This window comes from Erpetoichthys calabaricus, chromosome 9, assembly GCF_900747795.2.
Source record: "Erpetoichthys calabaricus chromosome 9, fErpCal1.3, whole genome shotgun sequence".
Lineage (NCBI taxonomy): Eukaryota > Metazoa > Chordata > Cladistia > Polypteriformes > Polypteridae > Erpetoichthys > Erpetoichthys calabaricus.
Window position 1 is genome coordinate 194,613,570 of NC_041402.2, and position 23,601 is coordinate 194,637,170.

General features: G+C 51.7%; 1 protein-coding gene across 2 annotated transcripts; it reads left to right on the forward strand.

Annotated features, from left to right (window-relative positions):
* The first annotated feature begins 2,334 nt into the window (after positions 1-2,334).
* slc31a1 (solute carrier family 31 member 1) lies at positions 2,335-20,723 on the forward strand. 2 transcript variants are annotated; one of them, XM_028808740.2, is made up of 5 exons: positions 2,335-2,504; positions 15,349-15,499; positions 15,588-15,660; positions 15,815-15,983; positions 19,715-20,723. In XM_028808740.2, exons 2-5 carry the CDS (start codon positions 15,365-15,367, stop codon positions 19,914-19,916), a joined length of 579 nt encoding a protein of 192 aa, XP_028664573.1. In that variant the 5' UTR covers positions 2,335-2,504; positions 15,349-15,364; the 3' UTR covers positions 19,917-20,723. The 2 variants fall into 2 exon arrangements, with proteins under 2 accessions (XP_028664573.1, XP_028664575.1); XM_028808742.2 differs by lacking the exon at positions 2,335-2,504 and adding an exon at positions 12,879-12,963.
* The last annotated feature ends 2,878 nt before the right edge of the window (positions 20,724-23,601 follow it).

The window sequence follows — 23,601 nt, forward strand, 5'->3', positions numbered from 1 at the left end:
CTACCCAGTCGATGACACCTCTCACCACCTCCAAATTCCAAGTTTGCTCCTGATTTATGACTTCATGCCTTCTTTACAACGTGGCCCTGTCCTAACAAAACTCCTCTCTGCTCTCCTTGTGACCAGAGACGTGCAGCGTGGAAAACAAAATACAGAGGGATATGGAGAAGTGGGGATTTGCAGCAGCCAAGGAGACACGGAGGGGCTTCTGGATACTGGGAATGGGACTTTAATGGGAATTGATGGGACACCAAAATGTGTGAGTAGTATGGAGGTTTGGTCCAGTGATTTAGAGGGATCAGGGTTTTGGTTAAGAGATGGAAGCTGTGCCCACCTCGACTGGCCTGACTATACACCGTGGCATCTTGTGCCAGTCTGACTTTTGGAGAAGTGTGTCTGCTTGTGCCAACTAGTTTTAGGATACAGTGCCAACATATGCCAGTCAGACTCTTGGGAAATTGTGCCTGCTGTCTGTGTATGTCAGATACAGGTCATAGTGCCAACTTGTTCAAGTGTGGATTGAGGGAGCTTGTGCCATATTGTGCCAGTCTCACTCTAGAGATATTGGGCTGTCTTTCCAGTCAGTTGTAGTGCAAAATGTCTGATTGTGCCAATCAGTTTCAGGGTACATTTTCAGTTTGTGTCAATCATATCCTTGGGAAATTGCGTGTACTTGCACCAGTTACTTTTAGAGTGAAGCACCAACTTGTGCCAGTCAGACTATTTGGAAATTGTGTGTACTTGTGCCAGTTATTTTTAAGGTGAATTGCCAGCTTGTGCCAGTCAGACTCCTGGGAAATTGTGTGTATTTGTGCCAGTTACTTTTAGAGTGAAGTACCAACTTGTGCCAGTCAGACTATTTGGAAATCGTGTGTACTTGTGACAGTTACTTTTAGGGTAAAGTGCCAGCATGTGCCAGTCAGACTCTTGGAAAATTGTGTGTACTTGTGCCAGCTACTTTTAGGGTGAATTGCCAACTTGTGCCAATCAGACTCTTGGGAAATTGTGTGTACTTGTTCCAGTTACTTTTAGGGTGAAGTGCCAACTTGTGCCAGTCAGACTCCTGGGAAATTGTGTGTACTTTTTCCAGTTACTTTTAGGGTGAATTGCCAACTTGTGCCAGTCAGACTCCTGGGAAATTGTGTGTACTTGTGCCAGTTACTTTTAGGGTGAAGTGCCAACTTATGCCTATCAGACTCTTGGGAAATTGTCCCTGCTCTCTCTGTCAGTCATATATGGGTTACAGTACCATCTGGTATAGTGACATCTTCTGTCAGTTTGACTTGTGAGTTTTGCCTGCTTGTGCCAGTCACATACAGGGTACAATGCTTTCTTATGCCACTGTGACTTGTGGGAACTTGTGCCATCTTATGCCAATCTCATTATTGATACATTTGGCCATCTTTTCAGTCAGTTGTAGAATATGATGTCTGCTTGTGCCAGTCTGACTCCAGGGATGCTGTGCCCACTTGGGTTGGCCTGATTCTCTATAGACTATGGCAAATTGTGCCAGTCTGACTCTTGCAGAATTCTGTCTGTTTGTGTCACTTGATTTCAGGATGCAGTGCCTGCATATGCCAGGCTGATTCTTGGGAAGTTATGCCATCTTGTGCCACTTACTTAAGGACATCTACCATCAGCACTAAGTTTAAATTGTGGAACATCAAAAGCTTTAATAGGATAAATTCAATAAATTCAGTAAAAATAAAAGCTTCTTCACTTTATTGGCAATCTGCTGGGTATCATTCAGTTTTTTTTTTTGTTTGTTTCCCGTCAATCAGCTTTTCAAATGCGGACAACAAACAGTAACAGTAAGAATTTCGTCACCCAGCTGTAAAAAGTAAACCTGCGAAGGACAAAAGCTTGTGTTTCGACAGAACTCTGAGTGGCTGGGGACGCTGTCCAGTTTCAAGGGGACTGTCGCAGAATCAAAGACTTCCCAGCTCCGACTTTATTGATTGACGTGTTTATTTGTTTTACTTATTTATTTTCCTTGATGACTGTTATGACGTGCCAATCAAATCAGCCCTCCCACTAGCTTGACAGGCAACGTGTCAGGGGGCGGGGTTACGGGCTGATTGAGCCAATGGCGTTCAAGCTCGAAGATCACGTGCCACACAGCTCAAACGTTTACGGCAATTTTATTTAAAATAAAGATAATATAATTAACATTTGAAGTCAAAATAACTTATATAAACAAATACATAATAATAAAAATATTTCAAAACACCCTTTGTAGCGAATCGGTCTCCCTAAAATGAAGGGTGAACTTTTGCTGAACTGAGTTGCTATGGCGCATGTGCAGAAAGTGACCATTGCGCAAGCTCAGTGGGGGCTGTCTCGACGTCCGTGAAGGCACTGCTTAAATGTGACAAAAGTTTGCGGAGCGAGAACTGGCCAACCTCACTCGGCAGCGGTGGAGAGCCTTGAAGTGTACACCGGAGCAGCGTGCGTGTTCGTCGGAGCAGCGGAGGGAGACACCGGCAGCCTCGCACAGAAGTTGGGTACGTGTGCCCGCAGGATGCGCTGAATGGCGTCTCGGTTTACTTCAGCTTGCCGCTCGTTGCCCCTGAAACCGCCGGAGTTGACCACTGAGCGCGAGACACATGGAGGGGCCGGAGAGGAGAGGAGGTGAGGTGATGTGATCCGTCTGGTGATGGCGGTGCAAGTGACCCTTTGACTCTGGTGGTCGCCGTGTCCTTGAATGTGAAGTTCGGGGTTGCCGGTGCGTTGCGCTTGTCCGACCGTCCGTTTGCCTCAATTGGTGGGTTGAATTCAAAAGATCTTCACCGTCTGTACGCTTACAGAAGTAATGAGAAGTCCACAAAGATCTCTCTGTTCGCCTGCATGGTCACCGGGTGGGCCTTTGGCTCCGCGCTGCCGCTTGTTTAGTTCCTTATTGTATTTTTGATTTTTTTTCCCTAATGCCGGTGTTTGAAGAGGTCACCCGGGCCGGTCACTGTCCCAGTTTGTACCCTCATCCTACCGACGTGTAGCTTACACTGATTGATGACCCTGAACCGGGCGGCTGTCTTTGAGGGGACCCTCTGGTGGTCCTGATTTGTCAGGTTTGGTCAGCGCAGATTCTGAGAATTTGATTTGTCACCCTCGATAAATAAATGTGATTATAACAAACTCCCGTCCAGTATACACCAGAATGACGTTGCCCTCCCAGTAAGGCGCTGTACAGGCGTGCTGTGGTTGGTAGGAAGGAGCGGCCAGTCGCGTTTCTGGACTCGCTTGTGCTGATTGATTTTGTTGGCTGAAAGTCCTCCTCGCTGCTGGGGTGTCACAGAGAGGACGTGTGGCGTTGTCTATAATGGCACTCGGGTTTGTCTTCATTCTCGGATCATCAGCCACCTCCAGCAGGTCCAGAGGATGATGCCCCATAATGAAGCCCACCATTTGAATTAGCTTGTTGATTTAGTGGGCCCCTCTTCAGGTGATGTGACCTGACCAGCCCAGCCCAGCCCACCACACTGGCCGTCACAGACTTGTAGAATATGTAGAGGAGGTCATCGTCACCCTCATTAAACAAGTGTTTGTCACCTAACCAAAAAAAAAGAGCCTTCTCTACTCCGGCCTGTCACTGATGTGGACCCCACCAAGTACTTGTGGCAGTGCCCTCCCTGGAGAGTGACCAGGCTTCGAGGCTCTTCGATACGTCAGAAGTCCGTAACCATTCGGGACATAAGAAGTTTGACAAACAAGAGGAGGCCATTCAGTCCTTTTGGTCACTTGTTTGTTTAGCTCAGCTGTCCCAACGTCCCGTCCAGATGCTTCCTGAAGGTTCTCAGGGCATCTGCTTCCACTTCTATGTCTCGCTGGTGTGTTCAGATTCTTTGTGTAAAGATGTGCTTCAGCCCAGGCTTTGGTCTCGTCACAGCTGGGCTACTGCAACCCTCTGCTGTGCCACCTGCACCTCAGAAGAGGGAGGTCACCCACCTGACTGTTCAGGCCCAGCCAGGACTTGGATAGGAGACCAGCAATGAAAAGCTTGGGTTGGTGTTGGTGATGCCAGCAGGGGGCGCTCACCCTGTGTCCTGAATGGCCTCAGTGCAGTGACAGGGACACCGTGCTGTAAAAATGTCACCATCCTTCAGATGAGACGTAAAACTGAGGTCCTGGCTCCCTGTGGTCATTAAAGATCCCTGGGTGTCCCAATGTCCTGACTAAGTTTCCCACCACTGCCTTGTCATCCCCTGGTCTCTAACTGGCAAACTGTCTGCCACCACTTCACCACCTAACAGCCAGTTCAAGTGAATTGGGGATTCCGGATTGAACCCGTTGGAGTGGTGGACTGGCACCTGGTGCTGCCAACATAGGACTTCGGTGTCACAGGATTGTGATTTTGGCCACCCGTGTGGACGGCGAGTGACGCACCGATGGCCTGATTTTGACGTTTGGTTTTTGAAGAGCAGGTTCACTTTTTATTTTAGGATTTTTCCGTTCAGTTGAATTCACACGACTGCCAGTTGACCAAAACCCGTTTGACTGTTGAGCTCAGGCCTTTTAAAGAGTGGACCCCCAAACTGAAGGAGCGGCCCACCAGATTGGTTTGTTTTTTGTGATCAACTTTTAATTGAGCAAAAACAAATTGATGGGAATAAACGGACAAAACATACAAAGTAACCCACCCAGCCACTTGCTGCCACCCAGCCACTCGCTGCCACCCAGTCACTCGCCATTTAAAAAAATAAAAATGGAGGAGCTGCCAGCTGAGATTTAAACCCCTGAGCCGCCACAGCAGAGCAGAATTCAGTGGCACAACTGGACTGGACGTCCCGTTGATCACACGCACTTCAGGGGACCCCCAATGCGTCACGTTGTAGAAGGAGGACTGGCAGTGGTCGACGGTGACACATTCAGGGGTCTCCCAGCAGGAGGCAGTAATTAGTTGGGTTGCCCTGACAAAGGGACTTGTGTTCAGAGAATTTTAGCTGAAGCCTGGAAAGTTCTAGAAGAAGAAGAAATGTGAGGCAACGGAGAGATACAGCAGGAAAGAAAGGAAGAGCACAGGTGACAAATGTTTGGTGGGGGGGGTTACAAGTGGCAGGTAAACTGAGGGAACATAAATGACAAGAGAGGAGAATCGGCAGTGGGACCCATCAGGTGCCGTCTGTGTGGAATGGAGAGCTGCAGGGGGGTCCGGTAGTTTGGGTTTCTGGAATAGAACCTCCCATTGGAGAGGAGGAGGAGGAGAAATGGAGGGCAGAGGTGTGGAGGGTGCGGAGTAGCGCAGAGTAGAGAGACCGCTGTTGTCTTCAGAGAGAGAACAAAACAAAGAGTACAAGGATTGAGTTTGGGGGGTCACTCGAGGAACTCCCACCTGTCCCGAGAACTGATTGGAGCTGAAGGTGGAAAAAGAAACTGGAACCTGGGAGACTCAAATCTGGGACGTCATCAGCCTCAGAGTATTAAACAGAACGGCCAGCATGGTGCCAAGGAGAAAATATGCAGGGCGGCCACCGATTGAGAGGGCATAGAGGAGGGAGGGGGTGCCAGTTTCCAGAGGGTGCAAGGAACTCTTCCACACGGTGGCTAATGTGGATGGCGTGTGGCAAAATGGGTCTGAAGTCTAGCGGCTTTAGACTTCAAGGAGGTAAATGGGGCACCCTGAAGGGGGGGGGGGGATTCTGTAGGGAGGGGGATGAGGGCACAGCCGTGACACAATCGGGCGGATGGTGAAAGCCCACTGGCAGTGCCACACCTGCATTCAGTCCATCTCAAACCAGGGCTGGATGTTTTAAGGTTTGGTCTCGTGCCGTTCCAGAGGACCCTGGTGATTGGGGGTGGGGGGGCTCACTTGGCACCAACAGTTAGTTGGAGGTGGAAGTGGCAGCGTGGCACTAAGATGCTGTGGTCATTGGAGGGTATGACTGAGATGGAGGCAGGAATCTCAACTCCCAGGTATCTCATACTGCTGGACTGAGGGATGGCAAGATGGTGCCGATCATTGAGGGGCACGAGAGACCATTACCTGTGGAAACACCTGAACAGTCCGGGCACGCAAGGGATGCCCGGTGTGGGCGCATTACCGAGGGGTAGGGGAGGATGTCATCAACATTTAAGGATATTATAGGACTGGGATTTGATGTTGGAATAGGAGCTGGCGATTGCGAGTGGTCCCATCGTAAGTTGAAGAGTAAAGGAGACGAAGGGCAACCCTGCCCAGCTCCTTGAGTTAGATGCGAGCGACCAGTTTGTGGCGTATCTTGTGTAGCTTGTCACAGTGGGCAAGAGAAAAAGTCGACAAGTGAAATATTGAATTTTCAATAGGGGTCAGTGCTGGTGTTGCTTGTGTTGCGTAATCCCACGAGTCCGATTTCCGTTTGTGAGGTTTTTATTTTAGTCCGATTAACGGGTACTTCCTGATAGCGCTGCGCTCGACTAAAACTCGGATCTCGTCGTTTCTGATCTCCGCCTTGGAATTCTTTGTCCCAAACTCGGGTCGGGTCCTGAGTTCGTGTGACTGCACGTCATGACGTCAATCCAAGATGGCGCCGCTTTGTAGTGTCTGTTTGCTCAGGTAGGAGAGTTGACTTTCATTGATTGGTCTGAACATCGAGAAGGTAAACTGGCGGCGACGCGCTAACCGATGTCAGCCTGATTTGTGCTGCTGTTCGTACGTTGAGCTCTGTGGTTGCGTTGTGACTTTTTTATTTATGGGGGCTGAGTTTATAAAAATGTTTTTCCAGACGAGACGTCATCGTACTTTTTCTGGCTCGTCGGTTTCTTCTCCGATTTGGACGTCAGGGCCGTCCGTTGGCATTTGTTGCAGCTCTTCTGGGGGCGTCCGTGTTTACTTTCTCACTTGGGTGGTGCGAATGTGCAGTTGTCACAAACGACACGACTGCGACTCCCATCTTCGCCTTATGACAAATGTGACAGAAGTGTCCCTAAGGAAGTTGTCATTCCCACAGTGGCATGCGTTGGAATTAAAGGTCGGCCTCTCGCCCTCGTTGACTGCTGCAGAAGTCCGCCATTCAGTCCAACATATGACGCGGTAAAGCCCTCCAGCATACCAGCAAAGATAAATACATCGTGATAGGACACGAGAATCGGGGGGCCGACCTGTGGACCCCATTTGAGTGGCGATGACTGCTTCTTTTTCAAGGCTTCGGCCTCAATGGTAACTAAAGTGTCGTCCATGGTGGTCCGGTGGGATTGTCTCAGCCTAGATGGGCACAGTGCTCGAGTTTGTGCTGCCGCGTCTCTCGGGCCACTCACAGGCTCACGTGTACGACTGTAGAGGGGCATCTCTAGTGTGACAGGTGGCACACGGCCATTGCATGTGTGTGTCGGGTCTCCCCTCACTGCCCTTAGCCTTCGCCACCCCCTTTTTTTATTGCCCCCTTGTTTCATGAACATCACACACTTAACAAAGCAGACTGCCCACCTGAGTGTACTGTACATGTTGCGAGCTGTGCCAGCCTCATTCATGGGACACTCACTGTGCCAGTGTGCTCACTTGAATCCACTGTGCCCACCTTCTTTGCCCTGCCTCGGAATTCTGCTACTGCCAGTCAGACCCCTTGTACCCCTATCCATTTTTTTACTAGTTAACCTTCAGGACCTGTTGCCATTTTTGCCAGGTTGTTGCATGGCATTATTCTCCTTGGGTGATCTTAAAGTTCCAGATGCAGTGTCTGCCTGTGCAAATGTCATGTTTATCATGGGGTGCCAACTTGTTTCTGAGCTCTGTGCCATTTTGTGTGAATCTAACTTTTGGGTCATTATGCCATCTGGTGCCAGTCATTTGTTGAACTTGACATCCCTGATTTTAGGGATCTGTGGCTGCTGGGGTTATCCAGATTCTCTGTTTGCTTTGGACTCTTGTGCCATCCATTTACTGGGTATAGTGCCATCTTATGCCAGTTTGACCATTAAGACATTGTACCTGCGATTGCCAGTCAGTTGCAGGGTACCTGTCTTGCAAGATGGCACAATGTCTCAGGAGTACCAGTCAGTTGCAGAACTTGTCTACTTATGCCAGGCTAACTCTAGGGATGTTGGGTCAGCCCCACTGTGTGGTGTGGACTGTTATGCCAGTCAGTGACTGTGCCACTTGCATACCTTTGCCTCTTTTGACAAACTGTTGCACAACACAATGTCTGCTTGTGCCAGCCTGCCTCTCTACACTTTGTGGACTGTTGTGCCAGTCAGTTTTACGGTCCAGTTTGGGTGCTGTGCCAGTTGAGCTCAACGGATGCTGTATTTTGTGATGTAGGCCACCATGCCAGTGCTGACTGTTGGTGATTTAGTTTGTCACTGGGCATTAGTGCCCTGAGGATCCTTGTCCTGGGTGTTGCAGGGAGATGCCACCAGCACGTCTTTGTCTGCAGTGGTCCTCCTGAGGCTAGCGAGGTGTCTGTCAGCTGCACAGGGTGGCAGAGTGTCCATAGGCCGTTTTATTTGTGCCTCCTCAGGGTTTTTGAAAGCTTTTCCTGGAATGTTGGCACGCACGTTTGCCCGCATGTTTACATCCGCCACGTCTGACTGGAATGGATTGAAGTGTGCTGCTGTGTGTCACCCACCTCCAAGACAAACACCCGTCACGTGTTACTTGAGGTCCCAGGACTTTGTCCCGCCGCCTCCCTCCTGCCCAGTCAGCAGGACCTTCCCTGAAGTGTCCACCTTTCAGGTTGGTGAGGACGTGATGCCCGTGCTTAGCTTGGCGGTCACGAGGACCCATAGGTGGTGGCTGTGGATGGCTGGACTGACCCTCCAGTCAGCCTGTGGTTTTTGGGCTCTATGGCTGTCGTATTGGTGGGGTGTAAGTGGGTGAGGCCTCAGCAGCTGAGCTTGTGGGACCAAATCCCACTGCTGGCACCACCGTGTGACCCTGAGTGGGTCGCTTCCCCCACCTGGGCTTTGACTAGAAAAACAAAAGAAGTGAAACTGAGCGGGTGACAAATGTTAGACAAAGACGTCAACCAGATAACAATAAAAAATGATAATCGGGGAAGAGAGGTGGGCACCCGGGCAGGATCTGCGTGCCAAGTGTCTAAAAGTGTAAAGCACGCCGGGCACAACACATGCCCTGTTGAGAGTGTCACTTACTTGGCACATCTAGGAGCCCAGCTGTGGGGTGCCCTGTTTGTACTGCCTTGCAAAGTGGGCACCTTCATTAAAATATACTGAAACCAATCGAGACTGGAGGGCCTCGCCACATCCCAGTGTGTGTGTGTGCCCCCTGTATGCCGTTTTTCATTCTTCTGTATTCTACTGAGTGTGTGTGTGGATGGCGTCACTCATTCTGTGTATTGCTGTGTGTGCCATCTGTGTGGCGCCCTTTACCCTCCTCTATGGGGTGCGTGCGTGGGTGTGTCTTCATTTTACACAACGCCCTCTGTTCTTCTTCCTGAAGTTTTGTGCCCGTCTTCCTCTCACAGGGTGTTCTCTTCATGTAGCAGGTGCCACTTACCCAGTTTTTAGTGCCAAGGCCTCGTGGCTGTAGTGGTCCGGGTTCAAATTCTGTGCCCCTGACTGTCTGTGTGGGCTTTGCTGGCTCTCCGGGTGATCCTGGTGGGTTTTCTTCCATCTCCCAGTCTAAGTGGGGGTTTCCACTGGACTGGCACACCCAGCCCGCTCACATCTTCTGCCCGTAGCTCCTTAAACCCATGGTGATGTGCAAAGAAAGACGAGAGCAGAAGGAAAATAAATAGAGTATTCAGGAAAGGCGCTATATGAAAGAATCCTGAACGCCAAAGGGGGTTTGGCACCATCCACGCCAGAAACCCGATCCATGCTGGCATGCGGAAGGAAGCAGGAATACTCGACACAAATGTGGCCTTTCAGGTGGGCGCTTCACGGCTTTTTTTTTTTTTTTCACGGCTCAAGTGTCTTTGTGCCCCCCCCACCCGCACCCCCCCCCCCCATTTTCCGATTCTGGATTTTAACGAGAGGCTCTCGCTACTTAACCCTTTGTTTTCTGTCAGCAGTGCTTTTCCGCCATGTCGTCAGTCCGAATGAGACCCTGCGGACCCCCCTTTTCCATCTCATGCCCACTTGCACCCCTGTTCACTCCCCTGGCTGACCTGACTGTGCCCAACACGTGTACCCTGTCTGAGTGAGTGTGCTGCCCATCCAAGGTGGGCACCTGCATTGTGCCCGATTCTGCCATGGTGGTCTCTGGTGACCCTAAACAGGATTCAGTAACGTAGTGACAGACGGCTCTTTCAGAATGTCTCAGAAGTGGCAGATATTTCCAGTTGTAAATAAGGTGGGCAGAACTGAGGACCAGTTGGCAAAGGCCAGGATGATCAGGTGGGTAGCTTCTCATCTGCCAACATTCTGAGCAAAGTGGCATTACAGACCACCCTGCCACTAGTGGTGTCTTATCATAGTGTACTCCAGATGCCCAGCTGGCACACCTAAAAGACCACGCGCACCTCCGTCAGTGGGGTGTAGTGGTTAACAGTTCAGACTCTTGACGCTGCGTCACCAGACCCTTAGTGAGTCCCTTCACCTCCCTGCGCCCCAAAAACAAAAGACATGCAGCCCACCGAATCTCAGCTGGATGAACGTGTTGGGCAAATAATAAAACGTAAAAACCAATCAAGGCTGGAGGGCCTCATCACACCCCGGTGTGTGTGTGTGCCCCCTGTGTGCCGTTTTTCATTCTGCTTTATTCAGTTCAGTGTGTGTGTGTGTGTGTGTGTGGATGGCGTCACTCATTCAGTGTATTGCTGTGTGTGCCACCTGTATGGCGCCCTTTACCCTCTATCAGGTGCGTGCGTGTGTCTTCATTTTACACAACGTCCTCTGTTCTTCTTCATGAAGGTTTTTGCCCGTCTTCCTCTCACAGGGTGTTCTCTTCATGTAGCAGGTGCCACTTACCCAGTTTTTAGTGCCAAGGCCTCGTGGCTGCAGTGGTCCGGGTTCAAATTCCGTGCCCCTGACTGTCTGTGTGGGCTTTGCTGGCTCTCTGGGTGTCCCTGGTGGGTTTTCTTCCATCTCCCAGTCTAAGTGGGGGTTTCTGGTGGACTGGCACACCCTGCCCGCTCACACCTTCTGCTCATAACTCTTTGAACCCGCTTGCCTGCATTAGACATATTTGAGGTCTTTATTGTCACCCACCTTACGAGAGCGCGGTCACCACGGTGATGTGTAAATAAAGAAGAGAGCAGACAGAAAATAAATAAAAGAGAGTATTCAGGAAAGGCGCTATATGAAAGAATCCTGAATGCCAAAGGGGGTTTGGCACCATCCACGCCAGAAACCCGATCCATGCTGGCATGCGGAAGCAGGAAAACCCAACACAACATTCCAGAGTGTAGCATTTCAGGTGGGCACTTCATGGATAAGTGTGGCAGTGCTGAATGGCTCGAGTGTCTTTGTGCCCCCCCCAATCCCCACAGATTTCCGATTCTGGATTTTAACGAGAAGCTCTCGCCACTTAACCCTTTGTTTTCTGTCAGCAGTGCTTTTCCGCCATGTCGTCAGTCCGGATGAGACCCTGCGGACCCCCCTTTTCCATCTCATAGATAGATAGATACTTTATTAATCCCAAGGACAATTTCATGCCCACTTGCATCCTTGTTCACTGCCCTGGCTGACCTGAATGTGCCCAACATGTGTGCCCTGTCCGAGTGAGTGTGCTACCCATCCAAGGTGGGCACCTGCATTGTGCCCGATTCTGCCATGGTGGTCTCCAGTGACCCTAAACGGGATTCAGTAACGTAGTGACAGACGGCTCTTTCAGAATGTCTCAGAAGTGGCAGATATTTCCAGTTGTAAATAAGGTGGGCAGAACTGAGGACCAGTTGGCAAAGGCCGGGATGATCAGGTGGGTAGCTTCTCATCTGCCAACATTCTGAGCAAAGTGGCATTACAGACCACCCTGCCCCTAGTGGTGTCTTGTCATACTGCACTCCAGATGCCCAGCTGGCACACCTAAAAGACCACGCGCACCTCCGTCAGTGGGGTGTAGTGGTTAACAGTTCAGACTCTTCACGCTGCGTCACCGGACCCTTAGTGAGTCCCTTCACCTCCCTGCGCCCCAAAAACAAAAGACATGCAGCCCACCGAATCTCAGCTGGATGAACGCGTCGGCCACATGATAAAACGGAAAAATCTAAAAGCCCACTGCTGCCACCTGCTGGCCCTTGGTAAGGTGCATAGACCATCGGAGCGTCTGAACCCCTTCAGGTCACCTTTACACCCGCAGTTGGGTTTTTGTCCCCAGGTGAATTATTGGGGGTCTGCCAGTCTGCAGAAGGACATGCCCCGCCGCGTAGTCACCTGACCCGTTTGTCATTTGGGTTCAAGTCGGGTCCCCAGGAGTGTCAGATGCTGTGCTGTGGTAACAGTAAGGGGACACCCACACTAAACCCAGGACCTCCTCCATTTTACACAAATTGCAGACACCACAGCCGCCCATCAGAGAATGTAACTTTGTGCCCTCCAGAGCCCCCTCCTGTTCTCTTGCTGGAGTCGCCCTTTAGTGTGTCAGATGGCATCTGCCCTGTGTGGAGTTGGCATGTTCTCCTTGTGCTCATGTGGGTTTTTGCCCATCTGTATTTGTGCTCCCCACTTTGGAGCGGTGCCCCCTGCAGGACTGCCGCTTTCCACTCCCCCTAAATTAAATGTGTAGAGACTTGTCCGGTGCCAACGTTTTTTTTTGGGTGTAGGTGGTGACATCTGAGACTAAAGACTAGGGCTCGCCTTAAGTGTCCTGTATATACACACACACACCCGAGGAGGTGGCACGCGTCACTTTGTCACTGCAGATGTGCGATGGCCTGTGGCATGGCTGGGCTCAGGGACCTGCTTCCTGAGCACATGACCGGGGAATGGCTGTGGGTGGGGGGTGGGGAGTATAAACTTACAGAAAACTAGAAGTGTGCTGCGGCCAATTAGTGAGCAGGCTGGCATCACATGACGGAGAGCACGAGTTATAAGAAAGGCGGGTTTGGGTGCGGGCGCCACAGTGTGAGGAGCTGGGAGGCATCTGGCAGGGTGAGTTGAGCTGTTGTGTTTTTTGGTGGGTTTGTGCTGCTGGGACACTTGGGGTGGGCAAGTTTTGTGGCAATCCAAACTGGGGGTGACAGACAGGTGGCAAGGTGCTGGGTCAGTGAGACTGTGTGTGGCATTCAGGAGACGGAGTGGCAGCAGGAGTCTGTGTGTGTGTGTGTGTGTGTGTATTTCATGTCGGCACAGTGGGTACCTTTAGGAGTGGCGCTGCTTGGGCTCGTCCTGCAAGTCCCACTAATTCCTCCGCCCGCGGCCGTCTGCCTGGTGTGACTCAATTACCAGGAAGGTCTCCAGCGCTAATTCAGTTAATCCCCCACGATGCTTAGCAACAGAGCCTCAAGTGCCCAAAGGCTCCTGCCAGGCGCTCGTCCAGGCCCCCTTCACCTGCACTCTTATCAGTCGCCTGCCCGCTGGCTCCATAAATCACAGCGAAGCTCCAGTGAGTCAAAAGTGCAAAATACGTGAAAATTGAACAGCGCAGGAAATTCAGGGTTCAAAGTAGGCGACCTCAGTGATAAGAAAAAGGAGAAGAAAGCAGGGTGGTGACAGCGGGCAGAACCACCCTGAGGGGCCGTCGAGGACTGACTGGGTATGGCGCCACCCCTAAAGCCCCCTTCGTTCAGGGGGTGCCAGCCCAGGGCAGGACCAGTCAGCCCAAGATGCCCATCTTTGTGAAGGACACTGGAAGAGAATGGGCAACTGGACATTCCAAATCGGTGAGATGGCAACGCTAGCCACTGTACCACCCTAAAGGGGCACACGTGTGTGGGGATCTCCCGTTGGCTCCCTCAGTCATTCCTTACTGGTTGCGGTCGGTGGTCCTGAATCGGCCCACTCCTCGGGACTTTCCTATGGAGGCCAGAAGTGTGCGTGGTGCTGCGGGTGAGGCCTCACTTGAGCTGTAGTCCAGCGTTGTGATTCACTCCAGAACCCTTCACTCTAAACTCATGGGCACGCTGGGCAGCTGCCTGGGGGTCCCACAAGCATAGGGGCCCCCTGCTAATCTCTTGCTGAGTGGTTGTGTAGGTGGGGGTCTCGGAGCACTGCTGTGCCCGGGGGGGCCTGTAATGCTGTTAAGACGGTCCTGCCTTCAGACACATCCCACCTTTATCTCCATTTGCTTTGACTCTGTCAGTCTTTCCCTTCTTGGCACCAGTGAGTTCTAAAACTTGAGTAAGCCCACCGGACCCAAAAAAAAAAAAATGAAATTGTGCCACCCCTGGCCAACTGTTCTCCAATGGCGGGCAAGTCCTCGGTGAGAATGAAGAACTGCTGCCCATCTGTCTACCATGTTGGCGACCAGCCGATCCCACAGGTTGGCCCAATGGCTCAGCTGGCGTTTCACTTGCTCCTGCCGTCTGTGGGGTTTTGCTTGCCAGTCAGGATGCTTGGCAATGTTCTTCGTGCCAGTCAGTCCCACTCCACGTGACATTCATCATCCTGGGAGTCCGTGTTTTAGCCATTCTGTGTTCACACTGGACATGAAGCACTAAAGGGTAACACGCTTTGTCCCAGCACCAAGAGTTGGGACACCTGTAGGAACTGTTTGCTTTCCCAGCGCGTGGCACACTATGGCTGTGCCCGTCTGTAAGCACCGTCTTCGACCACATGATTAGCGGGTAACTGTGACATATGCCACCGCTGGTGGGCTCCTTGAATGGGCGGCTTGAGGCCAACTTCCTGTATGCTGCGCCCTTGGCGCGGTCAAACACATTAACTCCGTTTTACAAGTCCTTCACGTCTGTCACATGATCCTTGTTTCACAGAGGGGACCACTTGATGCCCCCACGACTCCTTTTGTGCTGCTGGGTGTGTCAAGTGACGACACGGCTATTTGTAGGATGGTATCCATGCTGGGGTGCCCCCTGTTGGCGTAGCCCCTCTCACATGGGCACTGACTTATTTATTTTGTTTATGTCTGGTGAGCTAATGAGCTCCTTTAACTTGTACCACCCATGCCAGGGCGCTATATGCAGACCCCCCAAATCCTTTCCAGTCTGAGACCTCTAGCCGTACACCGACCTCCCCGTCTTGACGTTTTCCAATTCTTGTCGTTAAATTTGATCGTCTGTTCTGCCCACCCATATACCCCCCCCCCCCGTCTCTCCTCTCCACTCACCAGCCTGCCCTTTCTGCCCTCGTCATTAAACGGAGCGGCGGCTCAGCACTGACCCCTGCTGGACGCCCCTTCTAACGTCACCTGCTCAGCGTGAGGTCCCTCTGCCCAGCGGAGTGCTTTGGTTTTGCCAGTCCTCTCCTGTATTCCCGTCGTCACGCCACTGGATGAGCACTGAAGCGCCCAAGATGTGCCGCCATCTGCCTAGGGTCTTTGTAGTGACCAGAAGTCCTCTCTTCATCTTGTCTTTGCAGGTGTTGGCTTCTCATCATGGCGCACGACCACATGCACATGGACATGGAACACGACGTGACCACCATGGCGATGCCCCACACGGACCACGTGCACACGCCGTCCTCTCCGGATTCGGGGGGTCACCAGGACCACAACATGAACATGATGATGGTGAGTGGTGGGCTCCTGCCGCATTGTGGTGGGTGCGGGTTGTAAAGCCGGCCTCCTTCACCCCGTGTCTCTCCCTGTGTCCCCCCAGCACATGACCTTCTACCTTGGCTACCAGAACGTGGAGCTGCTCTTCTCTGGCCTCGTCATCAACAGCGCTGGAGGTCAGTCTGACTATTGGGGGGTCCCCTCTTAATTGTTGTTCTGATGTCACTCAGGGCGTTTTGGAGAGTCTGGTCGAGACTGAAGAGAGGAGGAAGCGCGTGGGGGGCCGGCGAGTTTACTGACCCCCCCCTCTGTCTCTTTCTGTCTGTGCAGAGATGGTGGGCGCCTGCATCGCCGTCTTCCTCCTGGCCATCTTCTATGAGGGTCTGAAAATCGGCCGTGAGTTTCTGCTGCGCAGGTCACAGGTGGCAGTGAGGTACAACTCCATGCCAGTCCCGGGCCCAAATGGCAGCATGCTGATGGAGACGCACAAGACGGTCGGGTAAGAAGTCCAGCTTGGCAGGGGTGCCAGGCATGGCATGTGGCATTTTGGGGTGGTCTATGAAGGGGGTGCCAGGACGGAACACTACTGGTTGGTGATGAGGAGAAATGCAGAACGGCGTCTAAAGTGGGGAATGAAACCCGAACAAGTGCTGGGTGGGCTGCCAGCTGTACAGCAGGGGATTGTGGGTGACATGATGGATTTTCTTAGAGGGGGGTACATCGCCCTGAAGGGTCTCCCTCAGGATTTCTGTCTCAGGGCAGGAGTCACTCGCTTGTTCCCCCTGCGTCTCTGAGGGTCTTCATGTTCCACTTCAGGGTGGGCAAGCGGACCTTGTGATGGGTTGGTTCCTGCCTTGTAGCCGTTGCTGTCTGGAGAGGCCACAGCACCCTCAGGGGTCTGACTTGATTTTAAAGGATTTGAATGAAGATGTTCAGGTGACACAAAGTCCAACTTGTGCATTCGTCACCATACGCTTTCTTATTAGGGTGAGCCATTGTGACGTCACCTCAGAGGGACGCTCCAGTCACCAAATCACAAAGAGGATTTCACGTGGGACAGGGAGAAGCAAATTGTGTGTGTTTGGTGGACGTCTTCCTCCAGTGAGGGGTCAGTAGTCCCTACACGTCACTCCATGTCCCTCTCAGGTCACATGCTTGGGGTCGCCCAGTAAGTCAGAGGTGACAGTTGAACCCGTGTTCTAATGCATCTGACCAAAGGCTCTTGGAAATCAGTGTGTCCAGTAGGACACGGGGGTGCCACTGGGAGCGGAGGACGAGTACTCTTCACCCAAATGGCTTGGGGACACACCGGGGTGACAGTAGGAGAAGCCTCGGAGTGCGAGGTTTTAAGTGGCAGTGACCGAGTCGTGGGGCCCGCTCTCTAAAAACAGAGCGCCGTGTTTGTGGAGGCAACTCGCCTGTAATTATGGGATTTGGGCACTCGGCTGAGTAAGCATCACGTGACCCGACAGTTGGCACAAAAGCACAGCTTTGCTTTTCCATTGCGTGTTTGGTGGTCTGGTTGTTTTGCTTCGTTTCAGGTTTATGTGGCTGTGGGACAGTAACAAGTGCCCCCTAAAAGGCACTATATAAGGTAGCCCATTCATTTGGGCTACAAACGCCCACACAGACGGGTGAGCGGGTGACTTCAATCATGGAGGCCACGTGAGGCATATAAATGGGTGCTGCCCGCCTTGGCCTGTCTACAGAGTGGGCAGAGACTGGGCGATGGAGGATTGTCGTGTAGCGTGTGACCTTTGTTTCGGCCATGCGGTGGTCTGCACGTTTTGTGTCCTTTTTGTGTTGGCAGCGAGCCTCGCCATGTTCTCTATGACAGGTGACAAAATTTGACAAACCGCCGTCATGTGATGATTTACAGCGACTCGTACTCGTGGCAGAGGAGAACGACGGGGCGCTGATGTTCTAGAAAGTTCCAACGCCAGCTGCAGTCATAGTAGTAATTATCTTGATTTTATTTTCCTCGGGGGGGGGGGGGGTCTCGTACTTTTTCTGACTCTTGGTGTGCCCGTTAAGGTTTGTTTGGACTGATGCCACTCCACGAGGTCACCCCGTACACCGGCATCGCCCTTCGTGGTCCCGTCACCCAGTTTTGCCTTTTTATGTTACGTGACAACTGCTAAAGGCCTCCGTGGTGAAACGAGTGCAATTGGGGGGTCCCGTTTGGTGAAAAGGGGAAACACTGCAACACGCTGCCAACTGCTTAGGGAAGCCACCGCGACCCACTTGGGAAGTGATGATGGCAGCCCACCGTCCAGCAGCAGCAACTTGGGTCGTCATCCAGTCTTTGAGAAAGACAAGCTCAGGCGAGCCACTAGAGAACTGACGATGCCAACCCATTGCCCACTGGTGGCAGTTTTGCATGCACAAGTCTTATAAATTTGCCCCCCCTGGAGCACTGCACAGTCGTGGTGTCCAAGTAAAGCCATAGCAGCGCTAGAGAAAGTCGGGAGACGAGCTGAGGAGGACAGCTGAGGGCGCTGAACCTTTAAAGGAGACGACAGGGGCCTAAGATGTGACGTGACGTGACGGGAAGGAAATAGTACTGTGGACCCCCGGGGTGCCACTTTAAGACTTTAAGGAGCCTGGGACACATAAGGAGACAAATGAGACCAAGTAGGGTGGTGGACAGTAGGAGTCTGGAGACCCCCAAATTTTCAAGATGGGATTGGCCAGCTTGTGGTTCTAAAGTTTTAACACCAACTTCCCCAGCTGTGGGGTCTGCTGAGGCGTCCACATTGAAAGGAACAGAGGTCCGTTAGAAGGGAGGTATGAGGACCACACAGAGTCGGGAACTGGGCGACGGGCCGGCCGGTGGTCCCAGAATCAAGCGGGGGGGGGGGGGGGGTCAACTGAGAGGATCACAGGCTAGACCCCCTGGCATGAGATGTCACTGTCACCCAAAATGAACGCTCAGGTGGGCAGGTGCTAATCGGTGGGAATAGTAAATGGACCCCGGCCTCGTTCAGAGACCCCCTTTAAAGACTCCTCCATGTCAGAAGCACGGAAATGAAACGAGCGGCGGTGACGTTGACGTGTGCGTCGATCAGACGCCGGCTGGGCCTGACGGTTTGTCACGAGAACAGACCACGCCCTTCAGCTCCCACCTCAACACTACGCCGGAGTCAACGGGAGAGCCACGGTGGGCCGCGGCGAGTAGTGAACAGACACGGTAAACGCTCTGAACGTCCCCGTGTAACAACATCTGAAGTCCGTGTTCATCAAACAGAACATCGTTTTACTCGTGGTCTGGTGGTCTACACTCGGGTCCTTCTCCGTGACGTGGAGTGCGAGTCCGCCGTACCTTCAGTGTCACTCGTGACATGCTCACACGGGGACTTCATTCCTGACCTGCACCTTCCAAGGTGTTGTGCTAATTGCAATGCACTTTTCATTCCAACAGATGGCGCACAGAGCTTACACAGAAACCTAATGAAGGAAATGGTAGAGGATAGCAGATTAAAAAAAAAGGGCTAATAAAGGAAGTGACAGTCACACTGATGGACTGACTGTGGGGGTCCCAAACTGGGGGTACTGCAAGGGCGGCCTGCTGTTAACGGAATTTGCTGTTTATTAATGCAGTTTATTTCTGCTCTCATTTTGCTACCTTAACAGGGCAGATCAGTGGGCTCATGAGAGATTCGCCCTCCCTTGATGACGGATTCTTTTTTGCTTTGTGTATTTTTGTCCTATTTAAATTTTCTTTTATGTTAGATCCTCAGTTTGTTTGTTTTATTTGCTGTGGGATTCTCAGCAGCAGTGCCAATAAATGCAGTGCACCATCTGTTGGAATTGAAAATGCAATACATTTTATCACTGCATGCATTCCAACAGATGGCGCATCACAAACCTTAATTAACCCTGATACCCTCAACATGGTGGAACTGCCAGATGGCTTATATTTGTTTATTTATTTATTTTTAATACACTAAGGTACCGATGGACAGGCATAGACCCCCTAGAGGCCCACCCACAATAAAAGTGGACAGGATTTGGGTGGTGTGGATTTCTGAGTTGATTATTAAGGCTGTGATTTTGGGTGGACGAGCGGAATCCCTCATTCACACAGGGAGATGCTTTGTGGGTCATTCTGGGTGTGTGTGTTTGTACCCGGAGCAGCTGCCCTGACCCCACAGGTGGATGTCGTTGCTCACTCGGTGGTCCTCCTCACCATCTCACCTCGCCTCTCTCTCCCCCCCCCCTGTCTTGCAGGCAGCAGATGATCAGCTTCCCTCATTTACTGCAGACGTTGCTCCACATCATCCAGGTGGTGGTCAGCTACTTCTTGATGCTCGTCTTCATGACCTACAATGGCTACCTGTGCATGGCCGTGGCTCTGGGCGCCGGGACCGGCTACTTCCTCTTCAGCTGGAAGAAGGCCGTGGTGGTGGACATCACTGAGCACTGCCACTGACCCGAAGCAAAGCAGACTGACCAACGGCACTACCACCAATTTCCGCCTTTCCCAAGACTGCTGGAGAATCGCCCATCTTGGATACCCCAAAGCCCCCCCTTCTGTTAGGGACGCTGTGGCCGGTCCCAAAATGACGCGTCACTGGGCTGACTGGCACGTAATGCTTAACCTCCCCAACAGCCCATCTCCAACCCTGGTAGTTCTCGCTTGACAAGGCCTGGGCACCAGGTTGGCACCTCATTACCAGGAACATTTCCACGTCTGAGATCACGTCAGGCGTACCACCAAAAGCCCACCCAAAATTCCAAGATGCGCAGCAGTGTGCCAACGGCGAGCGCCTTAGTTCACTGACCTCAGGCCAATCTGTGCCTCATCGTAGCTGCTGTGATGGCCGCTTCGGGCTGGCGTGGGCTTCTCCACCATTGGCCCCGTGGCGTGCTAGTGAAGGATCAGTTTATTCCTTTTCTTTTTTTTTATTGTTTTTAATGTATTTTAATTATTAATTACGTTAAGAATCAGGTCCACGTTTATTTATCTCTAACTTTACGTTGAAGTCGATTTGAAAAATGAAGTTCTTGGGGTGACCTCGCTAGACTGCTGGCACATCCCGTCCTTTGAGCTGGGATTTCAAGGACGGGACTGAAGTGCAGTCAGCAGGGAATTCCGGAAACCCAACAGACCCTCCTTTTCCCCCCCCCACCCATTCCAAAGGGGGTATGGAAATGAGGGGGGATTTGAGTAGCATTATTATAGAGGGGCACCAGACTCAGACACTAGTGACAAATACAATGACGTACTGCAAACCTCCACCTGTGACACGAGTTTTTATTTCGACTGGGCAAATTGGGGGGGGCGACCAGGGGGTGCCGATGACCCCCAGCTGTGTTTGGGTGACTCTAAATATCAAAGTCGGGTTTCGGATCATGTGGCTTTCTTTCAGGAGTACCCAGATGTGGTCATCATCATCGTTGTCACCTGTGCAGTCGCCCGCTTGCTTTCATGTCCGACCGCCGTGTAACTCATCGGCGTACTGCGGCGACGCGACAAACAACGAGGTGTTCAAATACGGAGCCGCCTACTAACGGCCACCAGAGTGCTTGTGGACAACCAATCAGCACAGTTTGTGTCCTGAGCCCCACCCACAACCGTTCCTGGAGGAGGAGGAGCTAAAAAAAAAAAGGGCCGGAGTTCCTGCTGTGGGAGTGCAGTAACTGTCCCCAAGTTCCTGTTTGACGCAAGGCGATGTCAATGCGTGGGGTCCACAGACGGCGTGCTGGTCGTGCGAGATGTTCCGATGTTTTAGCTCATGACGTGTAATTATTGGAATTCCCTTTTCAGATTTTCTGTGACTTTTTCAGGTCCGTTTACATTTTTTTTAATGAGAATTTCAAGGACTTTTTGGGATTTCATTTTCGCCCGTTCATGCCCACCCTGCACTCCGCACCTCCAAATGGCGACACGAAAACAGGATCTTCGTAAATTTGTGCAAATGTCTTAAACTGAAAACCTGAACGATCCCCCTGATACACAAGCCTTCGGACCCCTCACTCAGCACTTGGATGTGGGGGTCTTCTCGAGTTTTCGCACAGCCGTTCTTCTCTGCAGGTCCTCCTCAGCTTTGGTCAGGTGGATGGCTGCTGTCGGGGTCTCTCCAGTGATTGTTCAAGCCCAGGGGTCTCAAGGACATCCACAGAGTTGTCCCCAAGCCCCGCCCTGTCTTGCTTTGTGATCCGGAGGTCCAGAGCGTCTGGAGGAGGCTTTCATTACAGGGGGGGTCTCTGAACTGAGCCTCCTCCAGCTTTTTCTCCCCCCAGTCCCTGATGCTACCACCACTGAGTGTCATCCTTTTTAATGGTGACAGTGGCCAGACATGACACGGAGTCTTGGGTATCGGGGGTTCTGAGGGTCCTTCAGTTGCCTTAGCTGTGTTGCCTGACCACTCGGCCATAAATGAATTTCTCCTTGGGATTAATTATCTAAAGCTCAGGTTTGGCAAGGTGCTACTACAATGGTGGTGGTCCTCATGGAGGTTTCTCTCGTGTTCTCTGGGGTCCAACCAGAATGACCGATGGCTTTTTGGTCACCTCTCTTACCAAAGCCCTTCTCCAGTTCTGATGAGACTTGTGGTTGTTCCAAACGTCTTCCCTTTCAGATCTTTGAAGACCACTGTGCCCTTGGGACCCTCCTTCAGCTCAGCACCATCCTGTCTCTGAGCTCTGCCAGTCCTGATGAGGCCAGTTGATGGAGTTGACCACCAGTGGACTCTGAACATCTCGACGACCATCAGTAGGACGGGAGGCACCTAAGCCTAAACAAGTGGTTCTGAATACTTGGGTTGGGGGGGACACTTCAGATTTTTCCGTTATGATAAATTTACTTTCTGATTCTGGGGTATGAACTGTCGCTTGACGAAGGAAAAAAATGGAAGTGATTTTAGGACAAGCCCACCAAATGGGGGAATGTGACGGGGCTGGAGCCCCTCGGAGAGCGCGCTGAGTCAGGTGACCTGCAGTTCGTTTTCTAGCCGTTCCCGGCCAAACCTGATTTTAGGACAGACTAGTTTAGACCGGACCAAGCCGGTTTGGCCCAATAAAGGGCGACTGCAGGCCAAACGAGTTTAGACTCGGACCACTCGGTCTGGCCCGGGAGCTCCACGTTGATTTCCAGATCCAAGTTCAGACCTGCTGCCTCCTGTCCGCTTTGTCAAACTGGTTTGTTCTGGTCTAAACGGGTTTGGAGGGTGACCTGACTCTGAGGGGCTCCAGCCCCATCACTTTTGTCACATTTTCTTAGGTGGTGGGCTTGTGCTAAAACCTCATCTTAACATCGATGAGGGTCCAGAAGACTTGAGACATAGTCAAGAATGGGGCTGACGACCAAAACCTGGAAGGACAAAACAAGACAAAGAAACCTCACCGGAGATCTTAAACTGGAAAAGCCAACTCTATAAGAGAGGCAACGAGGACAACTCTTAGGGCGGTGGGTATCCACGAGCTCAGGTCGCGGGAGGGGACGACACTTTGGTGACATTACACAGGTACCACTCCCAAGGTGGCAACCAAAGAAAAAATGGCAACATCCTGTCGAAGATGGCATAAAAATGATGTCACTTCATCTATGGGGTCACACTTTAATATTTGGGGTCTCAACCCTCAAATGATCTCGATGGTATTTAACAAATCACTAAAAGAAAGAAACCGATGACAGCGGTGTCAAGGGGGTTCCGTTTCCCAGCAGCGCCTTTGACTTCGGCGTTTCATCAAGTCATTCGGGTCCTACCTGAGCTAAAGCTAAAGCACCAACAGACGGGGGCCGTTTTGATGAGCCAGGTAATGTCTCACTAAAATGTGAATTTCCCCTTGGGATTAATAAAGTACTGTGGTGGGTTGGCACATCACAAGGGTATGGCCAAATTCTGGGTGCCCGCGTGGGTAGTAGGGTCAGGTGTGGATGCCGTGCTGCTCGAGATCCACAGCACTGCTCAGATGCGCACAAAAAATGTCAGTTTGGGTTGAAAGAAAAATGAACAATCCTGGAAAACGAGGATTCACGGAATAAAGAAAAATGACCCGGCGAAGCATTTGGGGTCGCACCTCTGCGTTGTTCCCAGTTGATTCTGGGGGTCCATCAGTGGTGTGTTCTATTTCTGCTCTGTTCAATGGACTGGGTGTTGATCAGAGTTGTG

Bases quoted from the DNA above. Each gene is read 5' to 3' on its own strand.
- slc31a1 (XM_028808740.2), top strand. From the start codon at position 15,365: ATGGCGCACGACCACATGCACATGGACATGGAACACGACGTGACCACC. The intron at 15,661-15,814 runs GTCAGTCTGACT...CTGTCTGTGCAG, and splicing joins CGTCATCAACAGCGCTGGAG to AGATGGTGGGCGCCTGCATC. The intron at 15,984-19,714 runs GTAAGAAGTCCA...CCTGTCTTGCAG, and splicing joins GAGACGCACAAGACGGTCGG to GCAGCAGATGATCAGCTTCC.